Here is a 12,586-nt window from a genome sequence, read left to right as displayed (position 1 = left end):
TGCTATCATGTTTCTTGTGAAAGAAAAGGAAAGCAAGCATTCAGAAGAAATTATTTTTTGTACTTTTGGGGCAGCCTGTTCTCTTGGTTTTCAGCTGTCAACCCAAGGTTTTGTATAATTATTGGAAAAAATGCAAATTAGACCCAGTGTAATTATGTGTCATTATGCTTTCATGTATGAGAATTTGATAAATAATTATCTTTCTTTCATACAAAGTAAATTGCATGTTGTAATGACATAAGGAAACAGTGCAATCAACATGTCCATTCACCATTTATATGGAAACATTTACATATTCATCATTTGTGTGTGAAGTAATACCTTTTAACAGAAAATACATGTATGAATAGTCAGTGTTTTGATCTAAAGTAAAAATATTTTCAGCCTTTTAAGTATATTCTTCAGCCTGTACATTATGACAGACTGCCACATGCAAGTGCTATAAAGCTAGACTCTTAAACATTTTCTCAGGATTGAAATGTTGAATATGCTTGTGTTGGTGACTTTTTGTGTCTGTGAGTTATAGGTGGCCATATGTTGAATGTGGAATTCTGGTCTAGCAAGTCTATGAAATTACTCTGGTGTGACCTAGTGCTCAACGAGGCACATCCACCTGTGACCTTGGGTCACACTCAGTGATTAGATAGATCTTGGTAGTGGTGTAGGAGATAAGCCGAGGTTATCTGTTGTACCATTGAAGATAATAACAGGATCTCCCCACACACACCTTTAGTACCATACAACTGTTTCAGTTATAACCGTTCACATCAAAGAAATTTAAGAGGGTGTTTGTGACTTGTAATTGGTGTAACAGTAAACGATGAAGGTTTTAATTAAACCTTTATACATAGTGAACATCCACTATTCCAGTGAACTGAGATATAGACCCTCATGACCAGGTATTTGTTAGAGAAGTAGACAGGGTTGTGTCTATACAAAGTGTGACAATGACAAATTACAACAAAAAGCTAATATATTCGTTGTTATGACTTTTATAGTATAGAAATTCCTTACCGTATTTATCTTGCAAGAAGCCCAGGGAGCCAACAATATGCTTGTGGAGGTAGGGGGCGTGGGGGCCACACGCCCATCATCTCCTAATACGGGATGGGCTTATATAAAACACCACGTTTGAAGTATGATTGATTTGTAGATGAAATGAAATTGATTTGTAGTTCTACTGAACAACAATAGATATGGGTGGGCTTATTACATAACTTCTAGAATATTCATATATATATATATATATATATATACATATATAATATTGTTTGTAAATGTCGGCTTTGTGGAACCTTCCAATATCTGCTTGTGTTTGCAGCAGTTTTGTAGTGGTGTTTGTGAGATTTTAATTATACATATAAATGCAAATAAATTCCATTGGGGAATCTCCAAAAGGAATTATTCACATTGGTTTTCTTTGCCAGGCCTGCAGTTTGCATGTGTTTTCCCTCAAATGAACACAAGACTTCAAGTTTACAGACAAATTGTGTCAGCTGTTTACAAATTGGTGATTCAGGAACTTGTGATGATACATGATGCAGATTTTTTTTTTTTTTAAAGTGTAGGTTTCAGTATAATAAAAACTGTTGAAACATACATTTGAGATTTCATGTTTGTGTAAAAATGCCAGAAGGAACAGCTATCAGTTAGGGGCCACTGATTGGAGTATAATATATGTATGTTTAAGTCCAGTAAGATGTATGGAGATATATGTGTGTGAAGGGAATCCATATCCTATGTATTGTTCATGGCGTGCAAGTATAGAGATAACATTGCCTAAACTGGAGCTGACATCACATGATCTTCTATGCTTTATTGTTAACATGTCAAGAAAACGAAAATTCATCATCTACGTGAAAAAAAAAATTCCAAAAATCAATAGTCTTTCATTGGTTTTCATTTAAGAAAATAAAAACTGCATGAGAAGGTGAAAGCCAATAAGAATGATGTGAATTCCTTATAGTATGATTGTAACCCAGATAAAATGTATAGCAGACACCGAAGGCATCTTGGATACAATTCCTACGGGTACTTAGTTACTTTCTATACAATCTGCAGGTCTCCATGATGTACATGTCAATTGTATGCTGGCGAAGCTAGCTGTTGGAAAGTTAGGTAATCGAAATTCAATTATTTCATATTAGTAGAATTCACAAAATTTTGCTGTGTTCCACAGTGCCTCCATTGTGTGTATAGCTACCTTTGGTAAAAGAGTCATATCACCGCGTGTATAGGTTTAGCCTAGGATGATGAGGGAGAAATTCTTCCATTGGTAAATATTCAAAATCATTGTGTGCAGTGTTATCTTTAGCATGATGATGATGGAGAAATAAATGGAGTCCTCTTCACTACTTGATGATGTAACCACTTTACTTGAATTTAACCCGTCAAATATCAAAAAATTGTTTAAAAAGTTCATTCATCAGTTTTAGTAGAGAATCATTCATGTAAAAAAAATACAAATGTATGATTTTGCATAAAATACTTTGGTATACCCAACACATACTGATATTTTTATAGACATAAACAAGGTTTTTATCATTAATCCTATAGACTGTAACAGAATTATAGTAATTTGAATAGTAATGTTGCTTTATGACACAAAAGTAGTTAAAAACCAAAAAATCTGGTAGAATTTCTATTGTACTTCTAAGTTAATCTTTCTAATACATGGGTCTAGATTCCATATAAACTTCGAGTTACAGCTGATCTTTTTCTGTTAATACTTATACAGATTATATAATGTGTTTTGGTAAGAATTATTTTGTCAATGAGATACGACGTGAGAATGCACCCATCACTAGGGTATAGAGATGATGGAAAGTCTTAATTATAATGTGCTGGAACTCCCACATTCCATGGTGTGCATATCTGAGACTTATGATTTATGTAATACTGTCTGTACTACAGCCAGCTGTGAGAAGTTGGACCTAGATCAAATGTATGGTGACAGTGTACTGGAATTATTGGTAGACATATATTTCCACATTGTGTTAACTGATACTGAGAGGTGTTGGCAGTATTTGAAAGCCATCACAAGATGATGAGGCACAGCCTGGTACTGCACCAACTCTTTGTGCATACTGCTTGTCCTGTATTCAATCCTTCCCAATAATCCTTTTGTATAAGCATTGAGTGACCTAGAATTTTTGGTGGAAACAACAGCTTGGTTTTCTTCCACAACCCAAAACCTGAACGGTAATGGTGGATATATATATAGGGTTTGTATAGTAATGCTGAGCATAAGATCTGTACAGTAGGTCTGTTACAACAGTAACCCAGGATAAAACGTCTACAGAAACCCTTGTTATAAAGTCTGTACAGTAATCCATGATATAAGATCTGTACAGTAGGTCTGTACAGTAACCCTGGGTATGAGGTCTGTACAGTAACCCTGGGTGTTAGGTCTATACAATAACCATTGGTATAAGGTCTGTACAGTAACCCTGGGTATAAGGTCTGTACAGTATCCCTGGGTATGAGGTCTGTACAGTAATCCATGATACAAGATCTGTACAGTAGGTCTGTACAGTAACCCTGGGTATGAGATCTGTACAGTAACCCTGGGCATGAAGTCTGTACTGTAACAACAACAACATTAAAATGAAGATGGTGTATTATCTTTGTGTACTGTCTTCTGTCTTATTGAACCTTTGATCGGTGACATTCTAACACTTGGGTTTCAAATTGTGTAGTTTCTTTTGATGAACAATTTGTAAACTATGAGGGAGACTTGGCCATCAACAAAGCAACAAAGGTCAAAGATATTGATATATGGCACTGAACAAGTGTCACAGTACTCTGACCTCCTACCCCCTCCCACACTATCCTTCCCATCATTACAGCACATGTCAGTTGGCTACTTATCCTGCTACATTTCTGTTGGTTCATTCCATAAAAAAGTTGGCTCAGATTAAGCTTGTATAGGTCATGTGTTAATGTATGTTGTTATTCTAGAATTCTCTGTTGCCCCTTTCCTAAATTAAATATCATCTTTATATTTTTGGTCAGAATTCAAGAATGTTTTATGATTTTGTATAAGAAATTTCAGAATGATCAAGTTTCACTGTTATTGATGTATTTAAAGAAAATGTAAAATAGGAAATATCAAACTTGTTTGGCTTTGGGTGCCTTCACACATTGTCTACACACAAATATATGGCCTGATGTTACATACGGTTTGTTAAGCAATCTCTACATCAGTGTCTGTACTGTTAAATATTAATGAAGGCCCTTGCATGCTGACAAAATTCTTATAGTCCCATGTTATTTCTTGGAATTTTCACAAAGCCGTCCATGTCAAAAACAAGCATGGTGGTCATTCTAGAATTTGACTTATAACCTGATGACCTATTGATCCCATGATGCAAAAGGCTATTGTAAACTTTCGTTATGACTTTGAAGTAACTGTGAAGTCCAGATAATATTGTTGTGATTCATGTTAAAAGGTATGATTACTTAAATCCATGCAAATGTTATTTTTATTTCATTCTTCAAAATCATCCTTTATATGATTGTAAATGGAGTTTCTAGAGGAGCTGTTTCAGTCACAAACATGTGACAAGCAGGTACCTGCTGAAAAACTCCATCTTGTACTGGTGTACTGGTACACTTCATTTTTTTTTTTGTCATCATGCCAATTTTTTTCCCCCGTCCCAATAGAAGCTGCACCAGTATATAAACTGCGCGCCTGATTCACGATGAAAAAAGGTGCGGCTCATATCCGGAAAATACGGTACATATATAACAATACAAATATATCATCACATAGGATGGCTCTCAATTTCCACACACTTCATTCATGCTGTCACTACTTTAATTGTAAATTCTGGGGACTAGAGCCAAGGCTGTGTGAGTACAGAGTGTTCCTGATATCCCTTGCTTGGATGCCATGCAATATTTAGGGGGATTGAGTAAAAGGGACAAACAATGGAAGATATCAATTGCAACAAGGATAAATTATCCTTAGCTTGTTGTGATTGATATGTTGTGTTTCTTTAATTGTACATACAAATATCCTTACATACATGTAACTACACATATACCTACATCATAAATCTGGAAAAAACAATTTTATTGAAAAGACACAACTAGCACATATTCTCCACATAATGCAAACATATCTATATATCTTTAATTTAATTTTAATTAAGATTTAACCATTATTTATTTGTGTTAAGAGCTGTTGCTTTCCTGACACATAATTAGTACATTTACACTCAGATATCTTTATACCTGTAATTACTTGTGTAACATACTATATATACATTTCTCTGGGTATTTTTAGTCTGATAATAGGGTCCAATTTGGAAAGATCTGTCAGTAAAATTTCATTAACAATTTCTAAACCTGTAAATATTTTATCTTTTGTCATTAAAAATGCTTGATCATCAAGAAGACTTTTTGGTGATATTAAACTGTTACATTTCATAACTTTGCCAGATTTTGATTTATTGGCCATCAAAAGTAATTAACCTTGTGTTGATTTAGTCTTCAGTTACCCATTGGTGTTATTTGATACTATCAATAGTTATCTTATATAAGGATCATTGATTAAGTCGATCTTTCCATATCACGATCATTCCAAGTTGAATTTGCCTCATTATTGATTGACAAAAATAAACAAGTTGCTGTTGTGAAAACTTTCCAATTTTGAACAGAAGTGCTGTGTATTATACATTCCAATGATATGACCTACCTTAGGAATAGGATGAATACCCGTCATATATTACTCTAAAATCATTAGGTCTCGTGGGGAATTCCATTTCCTTGATTTTGTGGGAACTCTTAGTCCAAGGATTTATATGTCCACAAACTGTTTAAATTTGTATAAATAGATTCTTTATCACCCAAGAAACACGTTTTCTGGGGATATTAATATGGGTTCAGTGCATCCATGCATCCATCTGAGGGCTTTTCCGGGGTATACCTTCAAAAGTGCTCAACACAATTTTACAAAACATGCTGTTTATATTCAGTTGGTGTACTTGTTGTGCCTTTTACTATTGACGACATTTCATTTTTTATATTTTTCCGTTACCATGGAAACATAGTCAAAAAACAAAATTAGTTTACTTTCCTTTCCAGGCTACAACTTCAAAACTGTTCCACTCAACTCAATGAAACGTTCTGTATATATTAAGTTAGTGCCCTGGTTGTGTCTTTTGCTATTGATGACATTTCATTTTGGATATTTTTTCTGTTACCATGGGAACAACCTTCCTTTCCAGGCTATAACTTCAAAACCATTCAACTCAACTCCACAAAACTTACCGTATTTATTAAGTTAGAGCATTTGTTGTGCCTTTTGCTATTGATGATATTTCATTTTATATGCTTTTGCTGTTACCATGGAAACATAGCAAAAAAACACAAAATTAGTGTATACTTTCCTTTCCGCCATACAACATCAAAACTGTTCCAACTCAGCAAAACATTCTGTATATTAGGTTAGTGCCCAAGTTGTGCCTTTGTTTATTGAGGACATTTTATTATTTATCTTTTTTCTGTTACTATTGAATTTTTCAATTTCTTGTGACTTCTTGTATTACTCCAGAGCTTATAGAGTGTTGCCTAAATTGTATTCATGGACAATACCAAGCTCTGTTTAAGTATCAACACTCGAACACACAGGATCTACATCAAGATATAAACTCTTGAAGGTTGATATATACAATATATATGTAAATATATATAAAATGTTGAAGTTGATGAGATACAAGGAAATTTATCTGATAATTGATAAAAGATGTGTTACATTTTACACTAGCACTTTCAATGTGTTAGGTATTCAGGTGATTGTAAAGGTACATAGTTGAGTGACATCACAAATTGTAATACCAGTATATATATATATATCATATTTTGATTTTACACCAACAGCTGGGTGTGGAGGATAATGCCATGTTCAGTGGCTCCTTGTTGAGTTATATTTTTATATCTAGTGTCCACAAATAGTAAATTTCTGTAGAAGCATGAATTTGGAGTTCCATGAAAATAAATTTGACAGTAAAAGTATGTCCAGTGATTAAGATATGGCAGATTTTTGTAAAGGAGATGTCAACAAAACACTCGTGCAACTGTAAGGTGACAGACTACCTTGCATATATAAGGGCATATTCCCAGTACTTTCACTAGCAGTCATCTATGTCACCCACAGATTCTCTACCATGTATTATAATCATGTTCTGATGTCTTTTACTTGCAGACAGCCATGCCACCTGGTCAAGCAGCAGCCATGGTAACTTCACTGTATGCCAGTTCCAGTCCGGCTCCATCTCATCCCACTTCCCTCACTGGCCATTCTCCCTATGCTAGAACTGGTCATACTCAGTATTCTTGTCAAGCAGGGCATTCACCTTACTCTAGTTCAATTCAAACTGGACAGTCTACATACGCTGGTTCTAGTCAGGTTAGCCATTCACCATATGCTAGCTCAGGCCAGGTGTGTCAGTCACCCCTCGCTAGCTCCAACCAGACTCCTGTGCACGCAACTGCCTACCCTGTGTATGCCAGCTCAGGGCCGAATCCACCCTGTACTGCATCCAAACCTGTTTATGGAAGTCCAGGCACACAACCACCACCCATTCCCTCCTCACTCCCGGTAAGTTACCTCCTCTCTCTGCAGAAAATAGCTATTACTTCATCTTACTAATCACATCCATTTTATATAATGACCCAAGTTCCTAACCAACCAACCACCTCTCCTAACCAATGTTCATACCCAGATAGTAATACTCTGTATGCCTCCAGTCTCAGATGTTTCCTACTTCTACTCTAGATCTTCACACCCAGTTTCATATAACCCCTGTATTGGCAGATTTACTATTGCTCCAGTACTGGAAGATAATATACCCCATGTCAAAGACATTTTGTCACCCTACTGTAGACTTCTGCTGTACCCTACCTATATTCTCTCCACCCTACTGTAGACTTCTGCTGTACCCTACCTATATTCTCTCCACCCTACTGTAGACTTCTGCTGTACCCTACCTATATTCTCTCCACCCTACTGTAGACTTCTGCTGTACCCTACCTATATTCTCTCCTTTCTACTGTAGATTCCTGCTGTACCTTACCTATATTCTCTCACCCTATTGTAGATTCCTGCTGTACCCTAACTATATTCTCTCACCTTACTGTAGACTCCTGCTGTACACTGCCTATATTCTCTCACCCTACTGTAGACTTCTGCTGTATCCTACCTATATTCTCCCCACCCTACTGTAGAGTTCTGCTGTACCCTACCAATATTCTCTCCACCCTACTGTAGACTTCTGCTGTACCCTACCTATATTCTCTCACCCTACTGTAGAGTTCTGCTGTACCCTACCTATATTCTCTCCTTTCTACTGTAGATTCCTGCTGTACCTTACCTATATTCTCTCACCCTATTGTAGATTCCTGCTGTACACTGCCTTTATTCTCTCACCCTAATTTAGACTTCTGCTGTACCCTACCTATATTCTCTCACCCTACTGTAGACTCCTGCTGTACCCTGCCTTTATTCTCTCACCCTAATTTAGACTTCTGCTGTACCCTACCTATATTCTCTCCACCCTACTGTAGTCTTCTGCTGTACCCTGCCTATATTCTCTCCTTCCTACTGTAGACTTCTGCTGTACCCTACCTATATTCTCTCCTTCCTACTGTAGATTCCTGCTTTACCCTACCTATATTCTCTCACCCTACTGTAGAGTTCTGCTGTGCCCTACCTATATTCTCTCCACCCTACTGTAGACTTCTGCTGTACCTTACCTATATTCTCCCCTTCCTACTGTAGACTTCTGCTGTACCCTAACTATATTCTCTCCTTCCTACTGTAGACTTCTGCTGTACCCTACCTATATTCTCTCCTTTCTACTGTAGACTTCTGCTGTACCCTGCCTATATTCTCTCCACCCTACTGTAGAGTTCTGCTGTACCCTACCTATATTCTCTCCACCCTATTGTAGACTTCTGCTGTACCCTACCTATATTCTCTCCACCCTAATGTAGCTTCTGCTGTACCCTACATAGGTTCTCACTTTCTTCACTCTGTACTCTGTCCAAACATCAGAGAGAGGAAACAGTAATTGATATTCATATAAGAAATAAAAATTGGAAAAAATGTACAAAGATAAAAACATTAAGCAACTTGCAAATGCTTAGAATTAGCAGGTAACTTCAAGTAATTTCTTGTCAGGCGATTGGCAGTCAATGATTAATTGATAAGATCAGCTTTGATGATAGATGCTAGATGTCAATACTAACTTTCACATTAAGATTTGTGTTTGCTGACAGTAGTACATTGGACACCTGTTTTGTGAGGACGGGTGCCAGCAGCACGAATACCAGCCTTACCTGGCTGGCTTTGATAGCAATACCTGTGCTATCAGGCTCTCTCACTTTTCACCTGACTCGACTAATGACTGATATATTTCTCCTGTAGGATCTAAAGCTTGATAAGTCAGCGTGTTAGTGACACTAGATTAGATGTATACAATCAGAGTATTGGAAAAATCATTACAGATCCAAACAAGTACTCTATGTAATCACATGACATGGCAAGGGCAGGTCTGGCAGGGTCACTCAAGCATGTCAAAATGGACATTGATTATTGTATAATCAAAAAGTGATGCATCAAATACAGGAAATCATCCCAACCAGTGAGGCAGAACAAAATAACCGATCATCTCATTAAGATTGGTGTAACGGAAATTCTGCTTTTTAACTTGTGTATCATTGGAATATAGGGACATGATACCTGAGTTCTAATGTTTCTTTTGATTAATGCTGTAGTCTATTGAAGTTCTAGGTCTAATCTACCTACAGAACTATTGATTGCCAGTCATCAAGCATATGTCGCCCAGTCGTCTGTTTAGAGTTTAGGAGTTCCAGCTTCAAATCCTGATATGGCTAAAGCATTACAAGCTCACTTTTATCATTAGTGTGCCTTACATCAACCACATACCAGCTATTTTTCTCTTGAATAATTATAAAGGACTTACTGTTTTGTTAAAATGAATGACCTTGACCCATTTTTCAAATCAATGGCATCATAATATATTAATAGAAGTTCTAAAGTGTCTTATGTATAGCTGAGGGGCCAGTAATATTGATATTTTGGTAGCAGCATGATGTGATAAAATGCTGTCATGTCTGCTGACAAAAATGACCTTGATCTATCCTCAAAGTCCAAAAACAATAATGAGGAGAGGTTTTGAAATCTTAAATGGACTTCTCTCTGAATATCCTACAGCAATCAAGTTTGCCCAAGTGCATTACATTGACCCACTTTCAAAATCACATCTTCTGAACATAATACCTTCAATGTTCTTTTACCAATATGTTTTATGCAGAAATAGTCATGATATGCGAGTATAGCATGATTATCTATTGTGATATTACTAGTATCCAGAACACCTTGTATAGAATCATTTTAGTGTAGGTAAAATTATGTTGAGCCAATTTTAATAAATTTGAAAGCAAGTCATTTTAATGTTTTAAATGCAAGATGAATAGCTGATGAGTTTGTTAGCAGCTATGGCTACCGATGAAAGAACATATTCATGTCAATTTTGTCCAAGGGTGAATTAAATACTTGCTTTTTGCAGCCTGCAACCAGCCATGTGGAGAAGAACATTGACCTGCACAGTGTACACACAAGGTAAGAGCTTAGTTTGTGATTTAAAGATGTGAAGTGTCCTGACCAGAAAACATTCATATGTTTACCAGTGTAACACATGCTATCATACTAATTGATAAGTTTGCGTGTATTAATTATGACAAATGATGTAGTTGATGGGAGATTCCTATGCACTTAATTGTAAGGTGTGTGTGACATAACTTTGGTGTGAAACCTGCCCTGGGGCTCTATACCTACTGAACCTGTGACCCATACACAATGTTGTTGAGTGATACATATAGGATGTTATGTATCTTGTGTGTGACAACTTTCAGTAACCTCCTCAAATGTATTTGAAACAACAAGTTTTCAACATTTCCCATAAGTTAATTAAAGCCAATTTGTCACTGCCCACACTAATGGTTGGGTGAGGTGTGTGGATCAGGTAGACAGGATAGGGTACATGTATCATTGTGATGTCATGTGTATCTCCCGTGCATTATAGGTAATGTAATTTGGAGTGGTTGTCATGAACAGCATGGAAACAGTATTGATAATCAGCTCGTGTTCATAAAACACAAAACAAGTAAATAATTCACTGCAGTGTGTTTTTATGAGGAAGCTACTGAAACACCACTAAATGTCTAGAACAGTCTAGTGGAACTTGTAATGTAGCTTTAGATGCTTGTAACTATCTCTTAGGTAAAAGGGATTATCCTTGTTCTGATAATATGTATTTTTTTTTTATTTTAAGTATAACTGGAAATACCATCAGCAGATGAATGGGTAAAAGGGTGATAAATTGTTGTAACATATGAGCCATCAGAGTTTTACAATTCAGTGCTTTTCTAAGTTATGATCTGTGAATAACTTCCCCATACATTTCTGTGTTATATCTATCTGAAGTTTTTACCAACACTGTCATGTATTGTCGATGTCTGCAACTTCAATCAAATGAAGGTGTGGTTTTCAGTAAAAATAAAGCTTTTTGCAAATAGCATTAATAAAGATAAAGGAATTTTGAGTACAACATCATAGTGGTAGTGATGATTAGAGAAATTTTGAGTACAACATCATAGTGGTAGTGATGATTAGAGAAATTTTGAGTACAACATCACAGTGTTACTGATAACAGAAGTTTCGAGTACAACATCATAGCACTGGTGATATTAGAGAAGTTTTGAGTACGTCACAGCAGTAGTGATAAAAAGTTGATGATAAACAACACCTTGTGGTTAGAATCCTGTTTCAGTGATGCATGAACTACACTCAACAAGCATATGTGAATTTGAAATGCTAATGTATACATCCTATCAATAATGAAATGTTAACGAAAAGTTAAGTTAGAATTCACTGTTTGATGTGACATCCTTTGTCTCAATGTTCGTAAGTGTTAACGTCAAGTACTGTATGTTTTGACATCTTACTCTGTATATAAATAGTTATATATACAGTAGCAGGTGATCTTTTACTATAAACCAAGGATTTGTTTGACTAAATTCAAAAGCAGAATAAAAGCCAAAACCTGTAGGCATTAATACATGAGCTTGTGTCACATTATGATAGTGAGGATGGTGATAAGGTAAGGGAAGCTTACCAGGTTTTTGGAGGCAAAGATGACATTGAAGGAATGGGGGAAAATGTGAGGAATTTGATTTTGGAAAACTGAGTTAAAAATGAAAGGGGAAAGAGTCATGTGGTCCTGTGAGGGGGACTGTGTGGTATTGTAGGATAGTGAGTTAAAAGGGGAGGAGAAGTTATTAGGGGGAGGGAACAAAGCTGTTTTAGCCCTTGGAGGGGGACTATGTGGTTTTGTAGAATGGATTACTATTCTGAATGGTAAAGAAATTGTATACTTAGTCGTTCAAAAGGGACTGTGTAGTATTATAGAGTGGAGTGCTGATGAGGGGGATGGAGAAGATGTATGTGTGCAGGGGGGACAGAACTGTTTGGTCCTGGGCTTGGGACTGTAGGGGA

General features: G+C 36.3%; 1 protein-coding gene across 6 annotated transcripts in view; it reads left to right on the top strand.

Moving 5' to 3' along the window:
* The window catches only part of LOC132555872 (SAM and SH3 domain-containing protein 1-like), a 63,623-nt gene that overhangs the window by 8,831 nt on the left and 42,206 nt on the right, over positions 1–12,586 (top strand). For 2 of the 6 annotated variants that reach the window (XM_060220232.1, XM_060220231.1), the window contains 2 exons: positions 7,211–7,606; positions 10,599–10,651. In XM_060220232.1, coding sequence (XP_060076215.1) covers positions 7,211–7,606; positions 10,599–10,651 — 449 coding nt within the window. The remainder of the gene's footprint in view (positions 1–7,210; positions 7,607–10,598; positions 10,652–12,586) is intronic. The other 4 variants (XM_060220234.1, XM_060220233.1, XM_060220237.1 and 1 more) reach the window with 3 other exon arrangements.

Source organism: Ylistrum balloti, unplaced genomic scaffold (genome assembly GCF_031769215.1).
Source record: "Ylistrum balloti isolate Yb309-2 unplaced genomic scaffold, AGI_CSIRO_Ybal_v1 Utg370522, whole genome shotgun sequence".
Taxonomy (NCBI): domain Eukaryota; kingdom Metazoa; phylum Mollusca; class Bivalvia; order Pectinida; family Pectinidae; genus Ylistrum; species Ylistrum balloti.
This window is presented reverse-complemented; position numbering and strand designations above follow the sequence as displayed.